Below are 25,831 nucleotides of genomic sequence, written 5' to 3'. Positions count from 1 at the left end.
TGTTCCTTGCAGGCCCAGAAGGAGGCCGGGCTTCCTCTCCCTTTCCAGTGTGACCTCAAAATCCGTAAGAACCAACTGCCCGGTTGGAGTTGAATCAGCAGATCAGTGCAGTGGAGTTGGGGAACCGGGCACAGAAAGTGAGTTCCCACATCTTTGGGCTGGGATTGGGAGCTTGCCTCAGAGAGCCCAGAGGTGCAGGAGGCAGTGAGAGCTGGCGTGGCAGGTCCCCTTTCCCCAGGCCTGGGGTGAGGAGGGGAGAGCAGGCCTGACTGGGAGCCCCGGGGCAGGACTGAGGTCAGAGCAGAACAGAGAGAAGGGATTTCAGCTGTTCTTCTGCACAAGTGGAATACCCATTCCTCCCCAGTTTACTTTTTGGGGCGGGTTACCAGGAGGACAGAGGAGATGGTTCTAGAAAGGGCTCTGAACGTGTTGTAGCAGTACATGTTGTAGCAGTGTCAGGTCTGCATGTCTGTGCTTACGCTGATGAGGAGTTGGGGTCCCCCCCCCCAGCCACAGGCCCTGCCCTGGGCCACAGGTGGTCTGTGCCACTTGTCTGGGGTGCAGGCCTGGCAGGCCGGGTGACCCCACTATCTTTACTGAGGCGTCATTAGTGCCTCCTCTCACGGCCATTCCAAAGCCATAACGGGGACTCCCAAGAGTGCCCCTGACACTGAGTGGCATGCTGGAGAAGGTGCAGGCAGAGGACAGTCATCTTGTCACCTAGCTGCACAACAGAAGCAGTCCCAAACAAAACCCCAAATTGAAACTGTAATTTTTACTGGAACATAACTGAAAACCATAACATAAAAATATCTCTCATCACCAGAGATAGAGAGGACAACTGGAGAGGACTGGTCTTTTGCTCTGGTGAAGGCCTGATGGAAAATAAAAGGCCCGGACAACCCCTGGCCTTTCCTTGGAGCCCCCCTCAGAGTGCCCATGGCAGGCGGCTGGAGGCAGTGGAGAGAGAACTGGGGGAAGGCCTTGCCCCTCCGCCTCTTTGGGAAAGCTGAGGAGAAGCCAGAGGTCACAGAGCGTTGGAGGGCTGGCTTAGAGCCTCCATAGCCAGGCCAAAATGAAACATCTGCTCCCGGTTCCCCAGGCACCTGGCTGGGGGCGAGTGGGAGGTAGGAGGTGGGGGGAGGGTGGGGGGAGAAAAGCTCTGCACCTTGGCCCTGAGATGGCCTCCGCTGGCACCAGAGGGGGAGACCAAAAATAAATAAAAGTGATGAACTTCAGGGAGGGAGGGTGGTGGACCCATTAAAACAGTGTGTCCAGCGTGAGTAGAGAAGAGCCAGGGGAACCCTGACGGAGGCCAATGGCCTCCAAATGCAAACAGCCGATGTGGGGAGGGTGTGGGGTCGGGGCCGTTTGTTGGAGGGGCTACAGTGGGGTTGCTGGCTGAGTCTGGGTGGGCTCACCATGACCCTGACTTTCTTTTGTGCCCGGCAAGTCAACAGGCCACAGATCTAGAACTAGGAAGCCCAGGCTGCCCTCTACTGGTGATTCCTGATAATGACCACACACAGCAGAGCTGGACCGCACCCAAACCAGCTGGGAGCAAACAATCCCCCAAGGAACCACCAGCAGTGCCTGCGCTCCAAACCAGGCCTCCCTTTGGGAGGCTGGGCGCCTCGCCAAGTCTTGGAGCAGGCTTCTCCGTCTCTGCCTGGCCTGCAGAGGGGCCTGGGATGAGGGTCTCTGGTGCTCACTTCAAAGGCATGGAGAAGAACTTGTTCCCAGACTTGCAGCGGACCTGCTCGGCATGCGCACGCAGCACCATCTCGGGGTCTTCAAACTCATCCACAATGTTCTTCCCCCGGAAGACGAGAAAGGACAGTCGCATTAGGGGAATCAGGGACCCAGAGGGCACTGTGAACAAGATCAGCCTACTAAAATCCTTCAGGGGTTAGGTAGGCACTGCGGAGGGAGGCTGAGGGACGCACAGGCTCCATGCTTAGGAGTCTTGTCTCATCAGCTCTGCAGTCTGGGGAGGTGGGTCCTATCATCCCAACTTTGCAGAGGAGGAAGTGGATGCTCAGAACCCGATAAAGCTGTAAGGGGGATGGGGTCTGCTGGGGCCTGAAACCAGGGCTCTTTACCCCATGGCCTGACTAGGCCAAGAGCAGAAGTGGCTCTATCCTCCAGCACACACTTAGTCTGGCTTGCAGCATGTTAAAAAAAAAATTCACATTAGTGCCAACATTTGAAAATGAGAGATTGCATGTAAAAGTCTGGATTTCTGGTCTCCCTTGAAAAACAGAAGTGCTAGCGACACGGTCTACATCCCTGCATGGCAGCATCCCCCACTCTCCTCTTCCAACAGTGGAGGAGTCCCGGCTCCTCCGAGGGCCCTGATGGGAAGGAGAACTGTCTCACCTACTTAGCAGAACAGGAGGGTTACCAAGGTGGTCGAGCCTCACGCCTGGCACGGTTCACTAATTTCCAACACCTGCTGGTCCCTGCTGCGCACCTGAGCCTTAGACCTCTGGGCAAGGGGCTAGGACTTCAGGAGAGGCCTACAACATCCTCTCAGATCAGTGGTGGAGGGCAGTGCTTCTCAAATTTTATCGTGCATGCAAGTCCCTAGAGATCTTGTTAAAATGCAGTTCTGATTTCTTAGGTCTGCGTTTAGGTCCGCACTGGGGCCAGAGTCTGGTTGGCTAATAGTCTCCAGGGGGCTGCAGCCAAGGGACTGCTGTCTGAGCAGCAAGGTGAGGTGATGGGGGTCTCCTCGCCCAGATTCTGGTTTGCACCCATAATCCTCAGGGCCTGTCGCCAACCCTCCCACTCCCCAACACATGGCCTGTCACTGCTGGTGCTGGGCGCCCTCTGTGCTCCTGCACTGCGAACACACCTGTAGTTCCCGCAGGCACCGCCCTTCTAGCTGGAGACGCGCGTCCCCCACACACCAGGCCAGACTGACGTGGAATGAAGGGTCCTGTGGAGGAACGGCAGGGAGGCAGGAGGTCGTCTGGATGCCTTGGCAGGTGCAGAGGTTACAGGAGGTCTGTGACCGTTGTCATGGTATCCTTGCCGGAGCCCTGGCCTGCTCCATGAAGGTCTAGACCCTCAGTGCTGACCAGTGTTGTTCCCACGCACCCTCCGCAGATGAAGGAGCTCTGGGTTGGCCCCAGCTGTGGACTGAATTGTGTCCATGACCTCTCCCCGCCCCACCCGCCGGATGCCTATGTTGAAGCCTCAACTTCCAATGTAATGGTACTTGGAGATGGGGCCACTGGGAGACAATTAGGTTCAGAGGAGCTTATCAAAGGGGGGCCGTCGTGATGGGATTTGTGCCTGTATGAGAGATGGCAGGACGCTGGCTTCCTCTTTTTCTACCATGTGAGGACACAGCGAGAAGATTGCTATCCGCAAGTCAGAAAGGGAGTTCGCACCAGAAGTGGACCAAGGCAGCACCTTGATTTTGGACTTCTAGGCCCCAGAATTGTGAGAAAAGAAATTTCTGCTGTTTAAAGCACTCCATCTAGGGTATGTTGTTACGATGGGCTCAGCTGACTAAGACAGTCCTGCTTCCAGGGGCTTTCCCTTAACAGTCATTAAATCTGGGACGTGGACGAGAACGCAGGCTCCAACTCTATTTTCTGATCTAGAACATTTCAATAGATGACATACTTTCTAAGATGAAGTGAACAAAAACCAAAATGTCTAAAATTATGAGTAATAATCTCCATTGAAATTCATACTCCTATGCCTCAGCAAGGTTTTAAAGGAAGACATCAAGCAAAACCAAGGGTCCTTTAAGGACCTGATACTCAGTGTGGAGTCAAATACCCCTGGAGGCCATGGAGCACCCCGGGTGAGGTATAGAAAGGTGGAGGAAACCACCATTCTTCTTGGTGTCAATTTCACTAAAAAAAAAATCTGGGAAAACCACTCTTTCTTTAAAAAAGAAACATGAACATGGATCCATATGGAGCAGAATGGGTAAATCTTGTGCACACTGGAGATGAAACAAGAGATTTCTATGAAGCGTCGGACTTCGGATGGGCTACACCTGAGTGCGCCCCTGGCTCCTCTACTCCCCTCTGTCCTGGAGGCCTGTGTCCTCTGAAGTCTGGCATTTGGGACGATTCACAGGGGCAAGTTCTGGAGGGCTCTTCAGTTTGCCTCTAACAAGGGCTCCTTTGAGGATGGTTTGTTTCCACTGGCCACTTCCACGGGCCACTGGAGAGGAAGAGGCTATTACCTGGTAGAAAGTGGTGAGGTCAAATTCCTCCATGACTCTGTCTACCTCCGAGACCAGGTCCAGGAACTGGGGGTGCCCGGAGGTGACCTCAAGTCCGACAAAGGTCCTGGGGGCGGGCAGAAGTGGAGATAACGTGGGCATGAGATGCAGCCCCTGAGAACACAAGCCATCCGCACTGGGGGCAGGGGAGGCGACAGGAAGCAGTCAGGTCAGAGCTGGGGGTTCTCCCTCCTCCCGTTTTGGGTGCCTCACTTGCCCGCGCTCTGAGCTGGCTCTTTCCTCTGTCCCTAAACCTTCCTTCCCCAGTTCTAACCACAGATCTCTCCTCATTCCTAGGGGCTCATGACCCTCGAGGAACTCCTTCATTTGCCCCTGCCACGTGTCTATAACCCCTCACATCACTCCTGAGTCTGGACTGTTTCTCAGGGATGAGGCTCCTGGGCACCGGCTCCCCTCCCCTCAGCTCTCAGACATGCTCCCTCATCTTTAAAAATCCTGCCATGAGCCCACATCTTTAGCCAGACACCCTCCCGGTCTCAGTGAAACTTATTAGATGACTTGCCTACTGTCACTCTCTCTAATCCCTTACCTCCTAGTTTCAACCCACTCCACCATTTCTGAAACATGCTGGGCTCATTGGTGCCTCACGACTGCCCAGTGATGGATGTATCAAGGGCAGGCGTGTGACGGCATGGAAATGAGAGGTCATGGAGATGACGGTATGAGCTAAACATTCAACTGGGGACGGAGCTGGGCAGGGGCCCATGTTTTTTTCCAGTGGCAGGCTTTTGTTCACTTTACCAAGATGTTTTTCTCTACCTCTGCCCCCCTCCCCTCCACGTTCCTCTGGTTATTTTTCTTAATGAAAGGTTCAGATTTGGGAACAGCTGCTTTTGTAGTCATAGAGTTGGTTAAAACACAAACAAAGAGGGTGCCTGGGTGGCTCAGTCGTTAAGCGTCTGCCTTCAGCTTAGGTCATGATCCCAGGGTCCTGGGATCGAGGCTCACATTGGGCTCCCTGTTTGACAGGAAGCCTGCTTCTCCCTCTCCCACTCCTTCAGCTTCTGTTCCCTCTCTTGCTTTATCTCTCTCTCTGTCAAATAAATAAATAAAATCTTTAAAAGAAAAAAACACAAACAAAGAAAAAACTGGGACAGACCAGGCCAGAAGCAAAGCACCCTTTGAATCTTTACTCCAAAGAACCTTGTAGAAGGAACTGGGGGCAGACGGGGAGACCCACCTGGTTTTCTCTTGATTGGTATAAATCTTTACCCGGTTGGCAGTAAAGAAGAATCTGGAATTTAGAAGAGGAAAGACCACGTTTCAGGAAGAATAATAAGAAAAAAAAATCTGAAAAGTTTATATTAAAAAAGAGGACTTTGAAAATACCGTTAACTCACTGCACCCTTCATTTTGTTATCCTATTATACAGGTGGTATAACTGAACCCTAAAATGTTAGAGCTGGACAAGGCCTTACGTCATCACCCAGCTGAAGTGACACATAACTTCATTCAGATGCTGGCGAAAGTTTTATTAATAGCAGTTCATCCCAATGAACAATGAGACTATTTCAATTTTACTGCCGGGAACTGAGAAAGTCTTATTCATCAAAGAGGTGGTAAGAGACGAACATTTCCCATGCGCCAGGGGCTGAGCTGAGGGCTCTGCAGGCATGAGCTGAGGGAATCCTCATGCGACTCCATGACGTGGGCGCTGTAACTCTGCGCATTCCACAGACACGCAAACTGTGGTCAGGTAAAGTTGAATTTGGTGAGCCATAATCTTAACCTCAGTCTGTCTGATTCCAAAGCCCTTGCTGTCACCTATGATGCTTTAATGAGGGGAAGTGGGTCTCTGTTGGTGTGCAAATGGGGCAGAAACACCTGCCCGCCCACATATCCACCCATCCCTCAGCTCAGTTACACAGGGCCCATTGGGTTCAGTCAGTAAGTCCTTTCATTCTGGCTGGTTCCTGCTGTATTCTCTGAGATACTAGATCTTAGGGGGGCCCCCTGTGGACCAACGTGGCAAATCCCACTACAGGAAATGATCACTGATGGCCTCCAGGCCAAGGTTCCATGTGACGGAACACAACAACCTAGCATGCCGGCAAGAATCTCACAACCTGTCCGGGGCTCAGACTCAGTGAACTTTTGGCCTCCCCATCAGCCTTCAGCTTCCTAATGCATCGCTTCTGGGGAAAATGGAAGGGGCGACAGAACCAGCAGGAGCTTGGTTTAAGTATCAGGTTTACCCAGAGCTCAGCAAGGGAGTTGACTAACATCCTGAAGTGGACGCTGGAGGTTTGTGCCCAACTGTGAGGGTTAATATTATGTGTCAACTTGACTGCCCGGAAGGATGCCCAAAGGGCTGGTAAAACATGAAATCTGGGTGTGTCTGTGAGGATGTTTCTGGAAAAGATTACCATTTGAATTGGTGAAAGGAATAAAGCAAAAGGTCCTCCCCAGTGTGGGAGGGCATCGCTCAATCCATTGAGGGCCTGGACAGAACAAAAAGGCAGAGGAAGGGCAAACTGGTGCTCCGATGCTCTCTGAGTACAGACATTCATCTCCCGCCCTTGGACACTGGACATTGACTTTCCCAGTTGTTAGGCTTTTAGGCTCTATCAGGACTTATACCATCAGTCATCTCCTACCCCCAGCGCTTCCCCCACCCCACACCTGATTCTCAGGCATTTGGACTCAAGGCTGAATGATACTACTGGCTTTCCTGGTTCCCCAGCTTGCGGATGGCAGACTATAGGATTTCTCGACTTTCCTAACTGTGTGAGCCAATTCCTATAATAAACCTCTCTGTATCTCTATCTCTGTCTCTATCTCTATCCTATTGGTTCTGTTTCTCTAGAGAGCCCCAACACAGATTTCGGTATCAAGAGTGGTTCTAAACCAGGATTTTAAGGTTGAGTTTTCTGAAGTGGTTCTGAGGCTTCTGGAATTGGCTCTCTAATCTGATTGGATTCAAAGACACTACTGACTATTTCTAGTAGTAAATCGAGCACTGGTAGTCCACGTGGGAACCGATTATAGAGACGTGTATGATATCTGCGCCGCATCATCCCAGGCAACAATCTATTAGAAGGAGCTAAGTGACTGTATGATACTTTCTAACAGTTTGGGGGAAACTACGGAATATAATGACATTGGTTGTTTGCTCCTAATGTGGCCAAAGTGCTAAAAGAAAAAGGTGAGTTTGGGGATTCGAATTCTGTACTCAGGCAGCATCAAGGACCTAGGAACCTCTAGGTGTGCCCTGATAGGGAGACCCTCCTGTCCCATAGCCTCAGGGCTGTAACTGCAGAAAAATCAAAGGTGGAAGGAACCGAGTGCTGTGATTGGCTGAATTATACCAGTTGAACTGCTACCGTTTAAGCGAGAGCACTGCCTGGGAAAGACGGGGGATCCTTTGGAAGGGGCACGCGTGGGAAGCACTGAGCCCCTAAATTCTTACAAGCTTTCCTTCCCAGTGGAAGCGGCCCCCGACAACAGTGGTTTGGGCTTTGCCACCTCCATCTGTGGGGACTCAGCCGGCACTGAGGGTTACCCTGCAGGAGGACGGTGAGGCTCCTCAGGACCCACTCCCGCTACCCCTTTGTTTCTATTTTTTTTTTTAAAGCTGTTTTATTTTATTTTAATTCGTTTTTTTTTTTTTAAATTTTATTTATTTATTCGACACACAGAGAGAGAGAAAGAACACCGGAGCAGAGGGGAGGGGCAGGGAGGAGGGATGGAGAGGGAGGGATAGGGAGAGGGAGAAGCAGACTCCCAGCTAAGCAGGAAGTATGACTTGGGGCTCGATCCCAGGACCCTGGGATCATGACCTGGGCTGAAGGCAGACCCTTAACCGAGCCACCCAGGCACCCCTTCCACCCCCTACTTTGCTTCTAGACCTATAACTAAAGTCCTGGCAGTCCCCTAAAGGTGAGGTACAAAGCGGGACTCATGAGATATGCCATACTTCAAAGTACTACTTGAGTATTCTGATCTACATGAGCAGAAATCCAGGGAACGTGTGTGGTTATTAAAGGTGTGGGATAATGGTGTAAGCCTCGTAGAGTTGGCTCAGGCCGATTTCCTGATGCGGGCTCATGAAGCAGAGATCCGGCGTGAATGCCACAGCTCGGGGAATGGGAAAGGACCTCACAGTTTGCTGGGTTAGTTGCCTGAAACGTGGACCAAGGGGTGGCTCCAGTGAGGGAGCTGGAGACACCCAAGCTGAGAGGTGGGTGTAGTTACCATGGAAGGCAGCCGAGCCTCGGGCAGGCCTAGAGTACTGGCTAATTGTCAGGGCGCTCCAAGAAGTGAGCTAGACAGGAAGCCTGCAAAAGTCTTACTTCATCTGTATAAGCAGAAACAGTGCAGGCCGAGTGAACAAAGTCTAATCCGATCATAAAAGGAAAGTCATGGACCCTCAATTTCCAGACTTGAGCCAGTTTATGGACCTAAGACCCCTTGAATGAAGGGGAGGGCCGGTCCCTTTGAGGAAGGACCCTGGTACACTACTAAAATTTTATAGTTCATTTTTTCCCTAGCCTTCTCAAAAGGGACCTATGGCCTTTTGCCAGGGTAATTGTGCATTAGAGAAAAGGAAATAATGAGGCCTTCTGGGAACTACCAGATAAGGCCGTGAACTAATTCCAGGAGACCAAAACATCACTGTGGCTCTCTAGTCAGAGTGGGGGCTCATGGAGGCCAAGTGACCTATGGAATTTCAGCTCAGGCCTGTCTCGGTGGGCCCCCAAACCCACCCTGTGGTTATTCCTCCAGTTCTGAAAGCATAATTGGAATACACACTCAGCGGCTGGCAGAATCCCCACATCTGTTCCCTGACCCGTGGAGCGAAGGTGATTATGGTAGGGGAGCCACCAGAAGCTACCAGAACTGCCTCGACCTAGGAAAGTAGTGAATCAGAAGGAATACTCCATCCCTGGAGGGTTCGCAGAGATCAGTGTCACTACCAAGGACTTGAAAGACACGGGGGAGGGGATTCCCACATCTCCACTCCACTCTCCTCTCTGGCCTGTGCAGAAGCCAGACGATCTCAAAGAACGACAGTGGGTTAGAATAAGCTTAACCAAGTCCATGACATTGGTGATGACACTGTTGATTGGGCCTAATGAGTGGCAAGTAGCCACTTCTCCGGATTTCACAGAACCCTGGCTAAGACGCCAACCAACCCCTCTTGTCCCAGGACACTTGCACCAGAGGGCTGTTCTCCCATTTTTTGCTGGCGGAGGAGTCTCTACCCTGCTACCCCGGGGGTACACACATGCCCCAGGCCTGGCCAATCAGAACACAGCATTCCCTCAGTTGCAGGAACAGAATCAAAGGTGCACTGCCCACTCTTGGCCAGAGGCTCAACCAGACTAACTTGAAGAGGCCACCTAGCCTGGCTTTCTCCAGGACACAGGGGTGGAAACACCATGTGCTAGCAAGGAGAGCCAGCCCGGTGACCTAGATGCTGTTCTCTGGTCCCACAGGCAGCAAGAGGATAAGCGACATCTGGGCTTCCCAGGGACCAGTAATTCTAGCAATGGCCTGTGGGCAAAGTTTCCAGAGGCCCCAGTAAGGGACTTGTCCAGGTGAAGGACCACTGCATGCAGAGGAGCCCAGCATCATGGCTTCCTGCCACAGGTTTCGTTCTCACACAGTCCTCCCAGCCCAGATGCATGCAGTGTGGTGATAAAGTCCTTTTTGCCAAAGTCATGTGGCCCCAGACCCAGCTGACATTCCACCTCTACCCAGAGAACAGAGCAGAAAGCAGGTAACTGAAACAGCCTCACGTAGAAGGGGACAGGTTCTGCTAGCTGAACTCACAGATGGAGAGCCCGTTAGCCAAGTCAGACCCATCAATGTCGTTCCTGACTTTTGCTGAGGCTCTTAAAAAAGAGGGCTGGCTTCCCAGACTGGTAGACTGGCAGCCCCAAGCTGCCAGAGGCCTCTTTGCCTTTGTGAGGAGGAAGCCCACACAGATCTAAGAGATGATGACAGTCAGATGCTGTCTTCTGGTCACCCCAGTCCACTCGCACATGAAGCCAGTGTGACTTCTGAACTTTTTAGTTATACCAGCCTATGAACTCCCCCTCAGTTTAAGCCACTTTGGGCTGGATTTCTGGTATCTGTGACCAGTATGTCCTGACTAACAGACATATTGCTCCATCAGTTTGGTAGTGATGATAAAAAAACGGGGGTGGGGGGAGGGGGGAACTGAATGAGGTGGAGAGAGAAGTTTTAGTCCTAATTCTCTGGCTGACTGAACTGGAACAAATCCCTTCCTCCTCTGGCCCTCAGAAAGGGCTGAAGCAAAGGGGCAGTTCCCTACCTGGGTGGAGTTCGTCTATGGAATTCCTGGGCCTGAGGCCTCCACACTGGGAGAGTGGGGCTTATGCTAGAAGACTTCAGTTTTTCTCCTACACAACTCCACGTCCAAGCTTTTGAGTAACACCTCTTCTGAAGTAGGGGCTCTGCAAAGAAAACCACCAACTGGATGGCTTCTTGGGCTCCTTCTGGAACCAACACTCAGAGGATCCCTCTCTCCTCCTGCTCAGTCATTCAACAAACATCCATTTGATGCCTATAGTCAGCAAAGCACCTGGAGCAGAAACATGGGGAATTCAGAAAGAAGGGGCGCTCCTGGGCCTGCGGGAGCTTGGCTCCCCAGGGGACAAGGACCAGATAGGCATGCAATGAGCACGAGGGTATAAGCTGCCTCAGTATGAGATGATTCCAGGGACTGAGGAACCCTGGGGGAGATGCCAAATTGGAGAGCCTCTGGGAAGGAGCAGGGCTTTAATATGGCCAAGTACAGGAGGAAAGGCACTCTGGTAGGAAGAAGAGATATGCAAAGTTGAGGAAGGAAAAGTTTGAGGCTAGCCAACCAAGCCAGAGGCGGGGTCCAGGTCCCATCCTTCCCCGAGCACCACGCCAAGGCCCGCATGACCTCATTTCACTCTCATAGGTCCCCTTGGAGGCGGCTACCACTGCTCCCATGACCTGCCCAAAGGTAAGGATGCGAGGCTTCCAGAGCTTCTGTGGCCTGTCCAAAGTTACCCAAGGTGGGGTATATGGTAGGCGGCTCCAGATGTTTAGTGTTCAACCTTCATGTCTGGTCTGCTGGCTACGGTAGTACGCCCCACACCTACACCTCCACAGTAGCTTAGGACAGGAAGAGGAGCTGAGGGGAGGAGAAGCAGAGGAAGCACCAGGCACTCACCGCTGGAAGGAGGCCAGGCGGTCCTTCAGAGCCTGCACGAAGGGGACGATCCAATGATGCCGCAGCACCACGCTCTGGGACAGGCTGATGTGGAATGCCTCCATCTGGACCAGCCGGGGGACATATGTCTGGGCGTGGGCCAGCAACATGTCCAGCAGATCCAGGAAGTCCTCCCTCGTTTCATCTGGAGGCAAGAGTGGATAGGGCGGGCCATTCTCTTAGCCAGGGCCGTGTGGCTGAAGGAAGAATCCCAGAAGGCAGAGAAAGGCCTTCGTTACTCTGGACTTTTGGGGACAATAACTTTGAGCAGCCTAGCTCTATGTATTTTAATATGATTTTTGTGGTTATAGAAGTAACACACATATGCTCACTGTAAAGAGTTCAAGTACGAAAAGGAAATATGCAAAGGAGAAAGCAGGGCCTCCTGAAATCCTATCACCTAGAGCAGCGGCCTCCAAACTGTTTTGATCACCTGGGCCATTAGGAAACAAACTCATAAGCATCCCTGCAATAAACGTGTATTTATTTATATTACAAATGTGCATGTTACAAAATTATGTCCACTGTAAAATGTACACTCTCGAGAATGGAAATTTTTATTTATTTATTTAAAGTTTATCTATTTTTTGGTTATCTCCATACCCAACATGGGGCTCGAACTCACGCCCCCGAGATCAAATCGTATGCTCTTCTGACTGAGTGAGCCAGGCGCCCCAAAAACAGAAACTTTAAAAAGATGAGATAAAAAGAGATATATAAAGAAGTTCTAATACTTTTCTTCCAGATGGGTCATCTTGATCTCTCCCCAGGGGGCATACACCCCACTTTCAAGACCACTACCCTAGAGATCAAGACTGTTGGAGTTGGATGCCTTTCTTCTCAGTGCTTATCTTAGTGTACACATTTTATTTGCTGAAAAGATGAGAGTGTACCAGTCAAACTGTTCTTCCACTGGCTTTCTTCATGTAACACTACAGGGTGGACAGTCTTCCTTTCAGTGCAGCGGGCAAGCTCATGGTCACTGGTCCACAGTAATCCATAATCACAAACAACACTTCCTTTATCAGTCCCTATTAGACGTTGAATCTCCTGATAAATATTTAGAATGCTCCTAATTTTTCACAAAGACGAAGAACACCACGACGACCACCACTGAATGTTCACATATTCTTCTTCTTCTTCTTTTTTAACCAAATGTGGGCCTGGAGCTGCATGGGTAACTGCTTGCGCCGCATGTGTTAGTCAACTTATCCCAACTCCCTGGTGAGCAGGCAGTGTAGAGACTCATTCTTCTGTGGATGGGGAAATGGTGGTTCTAAGAGTTGACCTGATTAACACAAAATACTAAGGGCCACCACCTACTCTGTGTATTGTGTTAAGAGCCTGACATAAATAGGGCGCGTGGGTGGCTCAGTCGTTAAGCGGCTGCCTTCGGCTCAGGTCATGATCCTTGGGTCTGGGGATTGAGGCCCAAATAGGGCTCCCTGCTCAATGGGAAGCCTGCTTCTCCCTCTCCTGCTCCCCCTGCTTGTGTTCTCCCTCTCTCTGTGTCTCTGTCAAATAAATAAATAAAATCTTAAAAAAAAAAAAAAAGAGCCTGACATAAACAATCTGATTTAATCTTCACAAAAGTCCTAGGAGATACAGATTTCTATAATCCCCATTTTAGAGATAAAGACACTGAGGCTCGGGGCGCCTGGGTGGCTCAGCGGGTTAAAGCCTCTGCCTTCCCCTCGGGTCATGATCCCAGGGTCCTGGGATAGAGCCCCGCATCGGGCTCTCTGCTCAGCGGGGAGCCTGCTTCCCTCTCACTCTCTCTGCCTGCCTCTCTGCCTACTTGTGATCTGTCTGTGTCAAATAAATAAATAAAATCTTAAAAAAAAAAAAAAAGACACTGAGGCTCTGGGAAGTCCAGTAACTTACTTAAGGGTGCCAAGCCTGGGCATTATTTGCCTGCCATTCACTCATGTAGGCTGGTGGGGGCGGGAGGGGAGACCTGCCCAGCACACCCAGGGGCCTCTTAGAAATAAACTGCCAGCTACAGCCGCGCTCCAGGATGGCCTTGACACTCTGCCCTAGACCCTCCCTTGGTCACCTCCTCATGAGTGGGAAAATATTATACCCAGAATTAATTAAAAAAAAAAATTTAGGCAATGAATTCGAAACTGAAAACAAGTTTACAGAAAAACTCCCCAATTTTCTCTGCTAAGTCCATCTCTTTCCTACCATCCATGTCAGAGGTTTCTGGCTTGTTCCTCCTGGTTGGGGCCAGCTTCCTCCCATCAAGATGTACCTGTCAGGAGCGCCTGGGTGGCTCAGTGGGTTAAAGCCTCTGCCTTCGGCTCAGGTCATGATCCCAGGGCCCTGTGATCAAGCCCCGCATTGCATCGGGCTCTCTGCTCAGCAGGGAGCCTGCTTCCCAGGGCACCCCCCCCACCTGTGATCTCTGTCGATCAAATAAATAAATAAAACCTTTAAATAAAAAAAAAAAAAAAAAGAAAGAGGCCCCTGTCAGTCTCAGCCTCTCGCCCTTTAGACGTTACTCACATGGCACATAGACGTGGGTAGCCCAGTTGCCCCGCTCATGGGGGAAGGTGCGCACCCGGCCTCCATGTTTTTCCTGGTCATCCTCAGGCTCTCCCTCAGTGTCTAGGAACATGTGCAGCACACTGTCAGGTACTGGCAACCTCTGGCTGGGGAGAGGGCCCTGGGAACTGCAAGAGAGAAAAAGGAAATGAGCGAACTTAGCCTCCTGGCATTCTCTACCTCTGTAGCTACAACAAAAGTCGTAACCCCTTATCCAGGGTGATTGTGTGCATCCATTTCCCACCAGGTGCTGCAGGCAGCTTCTAGATAACCACAAAACTCTTTCCCCAGTACTGTCTCACTGGGGTCTCGCAACAGCCCTGGGAGGCTGACTTTAGCTGGGGGCCTGGTTCCCACGGGAGACTACTGGGTAGGAAGCACAGTGTGGTTCAGAGGTCACATTCCCTAGGTAGACAAGCCTGAACTGGAGTAGCGCTTCCTAGCTTTGGGGTCTTGGGCAAGTCATGCGCACTGTGTAGGCCTCAGTTTCCTCATCTGTAAAGTGTATCCCGACCTGATAGAGCTATTGTGAGATCAACAGAGATGCCACTGCTTGAAAGGCACTCTTAAAAGCACCAGGCGTGGCACTTGAGAACAGAAGCTCCACGAAGTCAGACTTCGACTGTTTTGTTCACTGCGGAGTGTCCCAGTCCGAGCCTGGCGCAGAGCGGATGCTCCATGAGTATTTACCGGATGAATGAAAACACTCTCCAAATGTGGAAACGGGCCTAGGGCGATGCTGTGGGCGCGCGCCAGGAGATCCCGGCGGCCAGCGCTGGAGGCTGGACCCGAGCCCACGTTTCCTGCCTCCTCACCTTGGCCTAGCCAGGTGGGGGCACTCTGGGGCTGTGTCCAGGGCTGTCCCCCGGACCCTCCTTTCCCGCTGTGCCCCTCTTCTTTCCCTGGCGAGCCGCCCCGCATCATTGCCCCTTTCCCCCCGGACGCTCGGGTCCCGTCGAGGTGTCGCGCGAACCAGCACCCTCCCGAGAAAGATCTCCTCGTTCCTTACCGCCGGCAGCCTCCAGCTCCGGGTCGCGCCTGGGTCCCGGCCGCCCCGGCCGCGGCCTCGGCCTCATCCTCATCCTCCGAGCCGCTGCTGCTGTAGCCCACCAGGGGCGCCGCACTCATGGGGCCTTCACCACAACAGGCCGTATCCGCGAGCGATCGCACCCGGAATTCCGCTGCGCCGGAAGTGCCCTCCCGGGGGCGGAGCCAGGGGAAGCACCGCCTCGGGGCGGGGCCTGGAGGGGCGGGGCCCCACAGGACTCCGGCGGGACTCTACCACTCAAACCACGCCGCCTGCCAGCTCGCAGAGCCTTCACGGCTACCTGGAGCCTCCCGGAACCCCACACCTAGCCTCTGTGTGCCCATTTCACAGATCGCTCTGGGCCCTGACCTCTCTGTTCGCTCCTCTGTCAGCAGCCATCCGCGACCAGACCTCCTTGCCACGGACGGTCGCTGGATCAGCGGTCAGCGCCCTAGACCCAGCGGAGATCACTGCCCTCGAGGCCCAGACGGGATCAGAGGTCCGGGACACCCCTCCTCAAGCCGGTCCAGGGTCCGAGCTTCGGGGGCCCGTCTCCTAAGAGCAAGCTGATTAGTCAGAGGCGGGTCAGTTCCAGAAGATCAGAGGGTCTAGGAGACCCCTCCTCTCAAGAGCGGGCGTCGGGCCGCGGGCCGGGCGCGCCTCCTCCCCTAAGGCCGAGCAGGTTGGTGGGAAGCGGGGCGCCCTCCCTGGGTCAGCTGAGGCGTGCAGGGCAGGCAACTGGAGAGCCAACCCGCACGCCCCACTGTCCGACCCGGCCCGGCCGCGGGGTCCCCGGCAGGGGGCGGCCTCGCTCCGTGCCGCCCGCTCCTTCTGCAGCCGCCGCCGCCCCGGCTGCCGCTCCTCCCCCGGCCCCGCCTCCCTGGCCCCCGCGCCGCCCGCCTGTCCGCCGGTCTCTGCAAGGCCGTCGGTCCGTCCGCCCGCCCTCCCGGCGCTCCTCCGCCCTGGCCCCGCTATTCCGGCCACGCACGTCGCTTCCTCGGTTCCGGCCGCCGCTAGCCGGTTCCCCGCCCCCAGGCCGGCCGCCGCCGCTACTCGAGGCCGGGGATTGGCAGTGTGCGTAGGCCGCGCCGCCGCCGCTGGAGCCGGAATAAAGGGGCGGCCGAGAGAGCAGTCGGTCGCCACTCGCCCCGCGCCTGACCCCGCGGGCGGCCTGGAGCAGGTGAGCGGCGGGGCGCTCGGGGCTGCGTCTGGGGGCCACTCCCGCGCCCGCCGCACCCCTTACCCAGCCGGCCCGCCCGCCACCAACACCTCCCCCTCTCCACCTCCGGCCCGACCCGGCGGCCTCCTGAGCTCTGGGGCGGCCCAGGCCAGCCAGGGCGCGTAGCTCCTAACCGGGCCCAGCCTGCGGCCCTGGGGCCTTCTTCGGGCCCAATCGCCTGCGGGGCGGGTTCCTCTGGCCCGTAGCGGCCCGGCCATTCCTGGTGAGGGCTGACAGGAGGCAGCCCAGCTGGGCAGGCTGGCATTGCCGGCAGGGAGGTGATCGCCTTTCATTCGGTTTCCCAGGGAGGAGGAAGGGCTGGCGTGGGGCGCAGGTGGGGGCCTCTCTTTGCCTCCCTTATCCTAGTCTCTCCTCTTTGCGGCACGATCAGAAAGGCCTCGGGGCTACACCTCTGGAAAGGGCAGGGTGGGCAGCTGAGCTGGGGGCCCAGGATCTGGAACCCTGGTTCTGGCAGCCATTCATGCTGGAGGAGGGAAAAAATCATCTGGGTTGGCACATCCGGACCTAGACTGAGCTCAGGGTAGCCCCTCTTCCCTCTTTCCTGGGGAGGCTTCCTACCTTCTTGCTCATGCAACCTGCTGCTTCCACCCCGAGCCGGGCTCCTTTCCTTCTTTCCTTCCTGGAAGGTGCTGTGGGTGACAGTTTTTGGTCTGACTCTTAGGTTTCTTGGGCAGACAGTTAGAGGCAGGGCTGGCCTTTGAAGGCATCCCCCTTTTTCTCCTTTTTCCTTCAGGAGAAAACTTAGAAACTTTTCGATGTTTGAGGCAGAGAATCTGGAAACCTGAAAGTCGGTTGCATGTAATTCTAAAAGTTCCTCCCTCTCGCTGTCATTACCTTCTGCTGCCACAAAGTGGTGAGTTAGAGATTTGCCTGGGATGGGTGGTCTTTACCTTCCATTGGTTACCCAAAATGTTAGAGACTTGGAGCAAGGGAAGGCAGTCGTCTCCGGAAAGGTTGTCTTTTCCAGGTTGTCCTGGGAAGAGGAGAAATGCTCTGTGCTTAGCATGCTTCTTTCCACATTGCCAAGGGAAACTTCTGATTGCCTACTTTTTCCTGCAGGCCTGGCCACTGTGATTTGGAGGATTTAGGAGTTTTAGGTGCTCTGGGAGATAACTAGAGCAGGATGTTCTGCTGTGGAGACCTCCAGGCTGGGTGGGTCTATGGACCAATCATTGTTACATTGGCTCAGGTCTCTGCAAGGCCATCTTAACAGTTGTGTGGACAAAGAATAGGCACGTGGTCAGTGGTCAGGATGGAGGGCCTGGGGGATAGTTGAGAGGGATGTGGGTCAGCCCCTCACAAAATAATTTTTTTAAAGCTTTTTATCTATTTGACAGAGAGAGAGAGAGAGAGACAGTGAGAGAGGGAATGCAAGCAGGGAGAGTGGGAGAGGGAAAAAGCAGGCCTCCCGCTGAGCAGGGAGCCCAATGCGGGGCTCGATCCCAGGACCCTGGGATCACGACCTGAGCCACCCGGGCACCCCACAAAATAAGTTTTTTGAAATGGTCCTCAGTTCCTCTACTTGTTTTAAATATTGGCTGCCTGAGGCCATTTGCCATTGGGGCTTCAGGTCTAGAAGGCCTGGTTCTCCGTCCCAGCGGGCTATTACCCTGAGCAGGGATGTCCTGGGTTGAGATTCAGGGCAGCCAGGGGAAAGGAGTTGGAAGGCCTTGGGGTGTCCTCCACCAGTGCCTCTCTGCTTTTATCTAATAACATATTGGACTTCCAAGTAAGAATTTTATTTGCAAAAAAAGTTAAGTTGCTGAAATTGGTTTGGACGTCATGGCCCTCCCTCTTCCTTTGGAGCATGAGCAGAATTTATGACTTCTTGGTATTAGGGGCAGATCATCCCAGACCCTTATCTGAGAGACAGCTGACTAAAGAGGGCTGGCTGGAGGCTGGGGAGGCAGGAAGCTCTCTTTGCTCTAGGGGCTGAGCCCTCAGCAAACTTCTTTGGTCTTGTGTGAAGAGAGCGGGTCTTCCAGCCCGGAACTCCTCTCTCTTCCCTGATGTGTCCACAGTGTTGGTGAGTGCAGGCAGAATGGGGAGAGGGGTCCAGGGACCAGCTGTGTATCTCTCTGTGAAGCTCACGGTTTTTCTCTTCCCTCCAGAGCCAGTCATCGGGGAAGGCAGAGCCCCTCCGGCCTCGAGGGCACCCTGCTTCAGAGAGCCACGCCAGCCTGTAGGCAGAGCCTTGTGGTCCGCCTAGGTTAATGCCTCGGGCTGTCTGACCAGTCCCTCTTCTGTGCCTTGTCTGAGGTTTTGGTCCATACCTGATCCTGGGCAGCTTCTCCCTGGGCTTGATCGCCTTAAGCGGGAAACTGAAGCCATTACTCTCCAAACCCTGTTTCATCTTCCCAAGCATGTCGGAGAGCTGGCAGCAGCCCCCGCAGACGCAGCCGCAGCAGCCGCAGCCACCGCAGCCTCAGCACCACGCAGAGCCCCCGCCGGCCCTGGCTGAGCACACCCTGCCCCCGGGCTCGGCAGAGAACCCCCTGGGCTGTGCGGTCTACGGCATCCTCCTGCAGCCAGATCCAGGCCTCCAGCCCCCGCAGCACGCGCCCCTGCAGGCGGCCAGCGAGCCGGGCCCCAAGTGCGGGGTGTGTGGCCACGACCTGGCGCACCTGTCCAGCCCGCACGAGCACCAGTGTCTGGCGGGCCACGACCGCTCCTTCCAGTGCACGCAGTGTCTCAAGATCTTCCACCAGGCCACGGACCTGCTGGAACACCAGTGTGTGCAGGCCGAACAGAAGCCTTTCGTCTGCGGCGTCTGCAAGATGGGCTTCTCGCTGCTCACGTCGCTGGCGCAGCACCACAGCGCGCACAGCGGCACGAGCGGCCTGGTGAAGTGTTCCATCTGCGAGAAGACCTACAAGCCGGCGGAGGCGGCAGAACCCGCGGCAGCCGCTGCAGCCGCCACCCCCCTGCCCCCAGCCCCTGCGCCACCGCCGCCGCCGCCCGCCGTGGCCCCTGGCGAGCAGGCCGACAAGCCCTACAGCTGCCCCATCTGCCAGAAGCCCTTCAAGCACCTGTCGGAGCTGTCGCGGCACGAGCGCATCCACACGGGCGAGAAGCCGTATAAGTGCACGCTGTGTGACAAGAGCTTCAGCCAGTCGTCACACCTGGTGCACCACAAGCGCACGCACAGCTCGGAGCGGCCGTACAAGTGCGCCGTGTGCGAGAAGACCTTCAAGCACCGCTCGCATCTGGTGCGCCACATGTACGCGCACTCGGGCGAGCACCACTTGTTCCGCTGCAACGTGTGCGAGCTGCACTTTAAGGAGTCCTCAGAGCTGCTGCAGCACCCGTGCACGCCGAGCGGGGAGCGGCCGTTCCGCTGCGGCGAGTGCCAGAAGGCCTTCAAGCGGCCGTCGGACCTGCGGCAGCACGAGCGCACGCACAGCGCAGAGCGGCCCTTCAAGTGTGACCTGTGCCCCATGGGCTTCAAGCAACAGTACGCGCTCATGCGCCACCGGCGCACCCACAAGGCCGAGGAGCCGTTCAAGTGTGGCCTGTGCGAGAAGGGCTTCGGACAGCCCAGCCACCTGCTCTACCACCAGCACGTGCACACCCTTGAGACCCTCTTCAAGTGCCCTGTGTGCCAGAAGGGCTTCGACCAGTCGGCCGAGCTGCTGCGGCACAAGTGCCTGCCGGGCGCGGCCGAGCGGCCCTTTAAGTGCCCGGTGTGTAGCAAGGCCTACAAGCGCGCGTCCGCCCTGCAGAAGCACCAGCTGGCGCACTGCTCGGCCGCCGAGAAGCCACTGCGCTGCACCCTGTGCGAGCGCCGCTTCTTCTCGTCGTCTGAGTTCGTGCAGCACCGCTGCGACCCGGCCCGCGAGAAGCCTCTCAAGTGCCCGGACTGCGAGAAGCGCTTCAAGTATGCGTCTGACCTGCAGCGGCACCGGCGGGTGCACACGGGTGAGAAGCCCTACAAGTGCCCCAACTGTGACAAGGCCTTCAAGCAGCGCGAGCATCTCAACAAGCACCAGGGGGTGCACGCCCGCGAGCAGCAGTTCAAGTGCGTGTGGTGCGGCGAGCGTTTCCTGGACGTGGCTCTGCTGCAGGAGCACAGCGCCCAGCACAGTGCCGCCGCTGCGGCTGCCGAGGGCGCCTACCAGGTGGCTGCCTGCCTGCCCTGAGTGCCGCCCAAATGCGCGCCTCCGAGCGCCCCCAACGGCCCTTGCCCCGCACTCTACCCGCTGTGCCCTCCGCAGCCGGAGGGTATGGGCAGAGGCTGGATGGGGGTGCCCAGCACTCCTGGTACCCGCCTGGAGGTAGGGTGTGGGGAGCCAGATTGCTGTGGCTGGCCCTGATCCCACAAACCTCTTTCCCATTACAGGATTCCCTTACTTGAGAGCCATCAGCCTCCCTTATCTCTGGGGGCCTGGAACCAGGCTGGAAGTCAAGTGGACTGTCTCAATCCACCCCAAGGAGGGATTGGTGTCAGCCCCACCTCCCCAAACTTTTCAGCCTAATTAGAAACCAGATGGGGTAGGAAAGAGGATGGTCGTGGTCAGGCCTGGGAGAAGGGCTAGATCCCGTTTGTGGGCTGGATGTAGGGCAGCTATCCTCCAAGTCGCTGTTTGAGGGAGCAGGCCGGCTTCGTGATGTAGTCCTGGGGACCAGGAAGGGCGGACAGTGAGCCTGAGCTGCAGGCCTCTCCGTCTGCTCCAGCTAGGGGCCGGTGTGGCCTCCCAGGTTCCGACAGGGAGACAGACGGGAGGGCTGCACATCTGTGAGCGGGGTGGGCCTGGAGAGAATCAGCCTCGCCAGAAGGGAGGAGGCAGAGAAGTTCTCCCTTGACACACTCAGCCAGGGACAGTGCCGTCCACGGGGAGAGGAGGAAAGGCAGCTTTCATACTGAGGGCTGCTCCTGCTATACAGAAAGCGCCCCTCCTACCTTTGCAGCATGGTTCTAAGCTCTGGGGAGTGTGTTCTTGGCCTGACAGAACTACTGATGTGAAAGAAGGGGATTGTTAGACCACCTTGGTGCCTGGGAGGAAGCAGAGCCAAGTCCATGATCTTACCAGTGGACGGAAACAAGTGCCCTCCCCCTTGAATGTGTGAACCAAAGTGTCAAGGGCGGCCCCAAACAGCTTGCCCCAGCTCTGCTTCTGGGCTAAGACCGGGCCTGGGCACCCAGGGTGGGGGAAGTGAAAGGACTCTGACTCCACAGTGCTCTCCCAGCCCCTGGGATCCTCCCCATCAGTCTGGCTCCTGGCCTGGACCCCGGGGGTCTTTCGCTGCCAAGGTGCCCTGGACATTATCCACTGACTTCCAAGGCCAGAGATTCTCTCTGGGGTCCTCCTGGGGTCCCTGTAGGTTTCTCCCTGCCCACGGGCGCTCATGGAGTCAGGGGTGCCCAGAGCAATAGGGAGCAGGCCAAGGAAGGGGCTGTTAAGGGAGCCAGTAGGTGCCTGGAGTTGACTGAGATTGCTGGCCAGCAGGGGTGGGGGCCCTTGGGAAGCCCAAAGGACCTTTATTATCAAAGTGATTCTTCTGAACCCAGCTGTGCCCCTGCCCCGCCCTCTTCCAGCCCTCCTTGGGCGTGGGTCTTGAAAGACTTTAATCAGTGCCCACACCAAGGGCCCAGAGGAACAGGGAGGCCTGCCTTGTCTCGTTCTCACCTTGAGAAGGCTGAACAGCCCACATCTGCCTCCTCTCTGGGACTGGGCTCCCTTCCTGTGCCTGCAGAGAGGGGCTGGTCCTTCCCCTCGGTGCTGGCTCTCAGTCACAATGCCTCAAAAGACATGGAACCCAGGCCGACAACAGGCCCAACTGCTAATTTTTCCCTTTCCTTTTGCTTTCTAAAAGCAGTTGTTATACTGTTCATAACATTGTATAGTTTAATTTCATGTCATTTTGGATCTTATATAAAAATGTGAAAATTTGGATTTTTAAAAAGAATGACTCCATTTTAGATAGCCCCTTTTGATGTTAATATATAGTGAGTCCAATGTATGCTTTAGAAGTAAAGACATTGACCATCACAGACCAAAGCACTGCTCATTCTGGTCATTCTTCCCCTGGGGAGTGATGGGGCATGGAGAGAGAGACAGAGGGGTACAGGAGCGGGCGGCCTCCCGCCCTGCTGGAGGTCTAACTGCGCCCTGGTGGAGGGAGCCAGGCTGGGAGGGATGGGCAGCTTGTGGATGGGGAGAAGCCGGGAGCCTGGCATGGCAAAGCCTGAATGGTGGCTCTGCCCTTGTGGGAAACCAGGGCTTGCTCAGCGCAGTGGTGGCCCCAGCCAGGAGCCCTGACCCAGAGGACTGCCTGCTCTTGCCCCACTCTCCCGTGGCCATCCATCTGCATGTCCAGCTAGCCGCTTCCCTTCTCCACCTTCCAACCTGCCTTTCTTCCGTCCCCTGCCCCAGGCCCCCAGTGGGCCAGCTGCGACTCAGGCTCCTTCCATTTCTCAAAGGCAGGGGTAGAGATGGCGGGAGAGGGAGAAACAGCCTACCCAGGCCAGGGGAGGGTGGTCAGCCCCTTACTTTGGAGGTGGGGGTGGGGAGAGTAGTAAGTCAAGAGGATGAGGAGCTGCCCATGCCACGGGGGGCTTCAAAACTGGGTGCAGAAGGCTAGTGGAAAGGCCAAGACACCCCACACTCCCCTACTCCCTCTGTGTGTGCCCATGTTTGCGAGGACCTCCCTTGAGGAGCCATGCGGTCCCTTACTGCAGGCGTCCACTTGTCAGCCGGAGGACACCCAGCGCCCCTTGTGCCCAGCCAGGCTTCAATCCTGCCTTCCTTGCTAGCTGCATGACCTCAGACAAAACCCACCTACCTTGAAGAGACTTCTGGAAAGCACTAGCATGTGTTTTATAGCTTCAGGTTGGCCTTCTTGAATGGATGATGGTCTTCTTTGTGTGCCTGGGGCAGGAGCCCTGGTGGGGCGGGGCTGAGCTCACCAGGAGCCTTCAGTAACTTTCTTCTGCTCTGTCTCCATCCTCTCTTCTTCAAAGCTCCCACCTGGCCCTCAGCTCTGCACTCCAGTCTGCGACCAAACCAGGGCAGTGAATGGAGCCTGGGAGCCTGGGTGTTCAGGTTCAAGTCCTAGCCGTTTGATAAAAAGTGACCCCAGGCACCTGTTACCTGCCCCTCTTCAGTTCCCCATCTGAAGCAGAGGTCTTCACCCTGATCTCTAAGGGTCCTTAGAGACCTGACACTCTGATTCTGGGAAGGTGACAGGATGAACCTGTGTCTCCTTTTCCTCTCCCTCCCTCTCCTGGCCTCCAGTCTGTGGTCTTCCTGTCTCAGCCTGGCTTCAGCTGTAAGCGGCAGGAGTGGTGCAGACTGGCTTGAGCAGGTGTCCGCTGCAGCTGATCACCGCCCACCCACAGGCCCAGGAGCCCCCACAATGTCCTGCGTCCCACGGTGGATGTGAGTTTCCCTCTTGTAGAGCTGAGCATTTTCATGAGGGGACTTTGGACCCTGTGATGCAGGGTGTAAACTCATACCACCTCCTTTGGTCTCTGGGGCATCATACACTTTGCCCCGACCACTGACAGCATAGGGTGAAGGTGGGACCTTGGGGTGAGCTTTGACATCAGGACGACCGCTGATGGGGCGGAGCAAGAGGGAGAGGTGGACAGAAACCTCCCACTTGGGAGTTGGCAACTCTAGGGTGAGGGCACAGTGAAATGGCTTATGTGGAGGGTAGGGAATATGGTGGCCACTCAGGAGAGCAGAACAGTTGGAAGTCAGAGGCCAGAGGGGCTGCCCTAACTCTTCCCTCTAATGTCGGGGCTCTCCTAACCCCTACCCTGACACCTCACTCATAACCCCTATCCCTCCACCTGCTGGTCAGAGCCTCCTACCATCTCCAGGAGATGGGCTGGGCAGACCTGAGTAGTCCCTTCTGGCTGACCAAAGCCACACATTGGTGATGAAGGAGGCCTGGAATTGTGGGGGCTGGTCTGGTAGGGAACAGACAGGGGATGGGTCAGCCCTGGGCTCTGAACCTCCCAGGCCTGGGGCTCTGGTTCCAACCTGCTCTTTGCGGCCCAGGAAGCCGGGCACAGTGGCTGGCCATGGTGCTGGGGCCCAGTGCTGGCTTCCGGTCCGACCAGGGGGTAGGAAAGCTCCTCACCAGCTGGCAGAGGGGGTGGCCAGCCCTCTGGTGGGCCCTCGACTCCTTGAGGGGTTAAAGCCACCAGGCTCTGTCTCCCCATCTGCGCAGAGGCCTCCTCAGACACCTTTGTGGAAGTTTTCTGTGCGTCTCCAGTCCTCCATCCTGACCTCCCACCTCCCTCCCTCATTCCTCCTCCAGAGCAGGCCTGACAGGCCCACGGGCTGTTCCAGTCTTGGACGTTGGCCCGGGGCCTCCTAGGCTGCGCCTGGCTGGGCTGTGATAAGTCCACATCCCATCCTCAAAGGTGGATGGGGGGTGTTTCTTTGTTCCTTGAAGGTCATGCCTCCGGGAAAAGCCGTGGCCCTATTAATTGTCACAAATCTACAAAGATTCTAGGCCCGGGATGCCCAGTTCTCCTCGGGGTCCTGAGAAGGAGGTCAACAGGAGGGGTGGGAATAGGGGGTGCCTGTGGGGTCTCCCTCTTCCCTGTGCGTGCCTCCTCAACCTAGGTCTGCGTTCCTGCCTTTGTTCATCCCTGAGCTGCTGCTGCAGGGGCACACAGCTAAGACTTTAGAGGAGAGAGGTTTGAGGATTTCACGTATCAAAAGGTAGGGTCAGAAATGTCAAAGCTTCAGATTTTTAGCACAAAAGATTAAGCGTGAGTCCTCCCTGACCCTCCCCTCACCCCTGATCCATCCCCATTGCCAGCCCCAGGCCCTGGGTGAGGATGTGTTTTGTGTGTTACTTTGTCATGAACACAACTATTACTTTGTAGTAGTTGTTTCATTTAGCCCAGATCTGTGTGTGGTTCCTAGGTGGCCCCAGGCCCCATTCTTAAGCCTCCCTGTTCACTCAGAGAGATAAAAGAAACCTCCAAGTGCAGTATTTCCTTAGAGCCAACTGTGGGCCAGAGGCTAGGAGTTGTTCTATTGTATCGGGGAAGACTGGCGGGGAGAAGGGAGCACTTGAGAGAGGCTGCCTTCCGAGAAATGGTGGGACTTGGGTAGGAAGAGATGGGGAAGGGATTTCTGGTGGGAGGAAGGCTTTGAACAAAGGTGAGGAGGCAGGCAAGAGTCCGGGTGTTCAGAACAGCAAGGAGGCTGGTGGGGAGTTTGGTATAGGGTAATGCATTGAGCCCCAGGGCTAGGGACGTGGATTGGAGGCCTGGCCAGGAAAACCTGTGGGTGAGGCCATGGAGGCTGGACTGTCCCCAAGGTAGCGGACATAAGAAATCTTTCTAAGGTGATCTATTTATGCTGAGTAAGGAGTTCCCTGAGGCTGAAGGGACTTCGAGGCCAGGAGACAGTGACCCAGACTAGGTGGGAGTGGGGCTTCTTCCCATCTCTTGGCCTCTGGGTGGGATTATCAGATGTCCCCGCCTCCAGGAAGCCCCCTTGGGTTTTCTCCCCACTCTTGGCTTGTATTTCTCTCATAGTGGGAAGGCAGTGGAATGTGGTGTGCAAGCTC

At 55.4% G+C, this 25,831-nt stretch overlaps 2 protein-coding genes across 6 annotated transcripts; one reads left to right on the top strand and one right to left on the bottom strand.

Moving 5' to 3' along the window:
* Positions 1-760: 760 nt before the first annotated feature.
* LOC111157428 (U6 snRNA biogenesis phosphodiesterase 1) lies at positions 761-15,187 on the bottom strand. 4 transcript variants are annotated; one of them, XM_022518821.1, is made up of 7 exons: positions 15,037-15,187; positions 13,989-14,155; positions 11,442-11,625; positions 5,451-5,504; positions 4,211-4,316; positions 2,858-2,941; positions 761-1,813 (listed from the first exon to the last, which is right to left on the bottom strand). In XM_022518821.1, the coding sequence occupies exons 1-7, from the start codon at positions 15,153-15,155 to the stop codon at positions 1,709-1,711; spliced, it is 819 nt and encodes a 272-aa protein (XP_022374529.1). In that variant the 5' UTR covers positions 15,156-15,187; the 3' UTR covers positions 761-1,708. The 4 variants fall into 4 exon arrangements, with proteins under 4 accessions (XP_022374529.1, XP_022374531.1, XP_022374530.1 ...); XM_022518820.1 differs by having other exon boundaries at positions 1,746-2,054; XM_022518823.1 differs by lacking the exon at positions 2,858-2,941.
* Positions 15,188-15,983: 796 nt separating this feature from the next.
* On the top strand, positions 15,984-25,743 carry LOC111157417 (zinc finger protein 319). 2 transcript variants are annotated; one of them, XM_022518800.1, is made up of 2 exons: positions 15,984-16,234; positions 18,406-25,743. In XM_022518800.1, the coding sequence occupies exon 2, from the start codon at positions 18,658-18,660 to the stop codon at positions 20,431-20,433; it is 1,776 nt and encodes a 591-aa protein (XP_022374508.1). In that variant the 5' UTR covers positions 15,984-16,234; positions 18,406-18,657; the 3' UTR covers positions 20,434-25,743. The 2 variants fall into 2 exon arrangements, with proteins under 2 accessions (XP_022374508.1, XP_022374509.1); XM_022518801.1 differs by lacking the exon at positions 15,984-16,234 and adding an exon at positions 17,047-17,147.
* The last annotated feature ends 88 nt before the right edge of the window (positions 25,744-25,831 follow it).

Source organism: Enhydra lutris, unplaced genomic scaffold (assembly GCF_002288905.1).
Source record: "Enhydra lutris kenyoni isolate GAN:26980312 unplaced genomic scaffold, ASM228890v2 scaffoldscaffold54, whole genome shotgun sequence".
Classification (NCBI taxonomy): Eukaryota; Metazoa; Chordata; class Mammalia; order Carnivora; family Mustelidae; genus Enhydra; species Enhydra lutris.
The sequence above is the reverse complement of the archived record's forward strand: the minus strand, read 5'-3'. Positions and strand labels throughout refer to the sequence as shown.

Bases quoted from the DNA above. Each gene is read 5' to 3' on its own strand.
- LOC111157428 (XM_022518820.1), bottom strand. From the start codon at position 15,155: ATGAGTGCGGCGCCCCTGGTGGGCTACAGCAGCAGCGGCTCGGAGGAT. The intron at 4,317-5,450 runs GTGGGTCTCCCC...GCCCGCCCCCAG, and splicing joins ACCAATCAAGAGAAAACCAG to GACCTTTGTCGGACTTGAGG. The intron at 2,942-4,210 runs GTAATAGCCTCT...GTTCCTCCACAG, and splicing joins ACCTCACCACTTTCTACCAG to GACCCTTCATTCCACGTCAG.
- LOC111157417 (XM_022518800.1), top strand. From the start codon at position 18,658: ATGTCGGAGAGCTGGCAGCAGCCCCCGCAGACGCAGCCGCAGCAGCCG.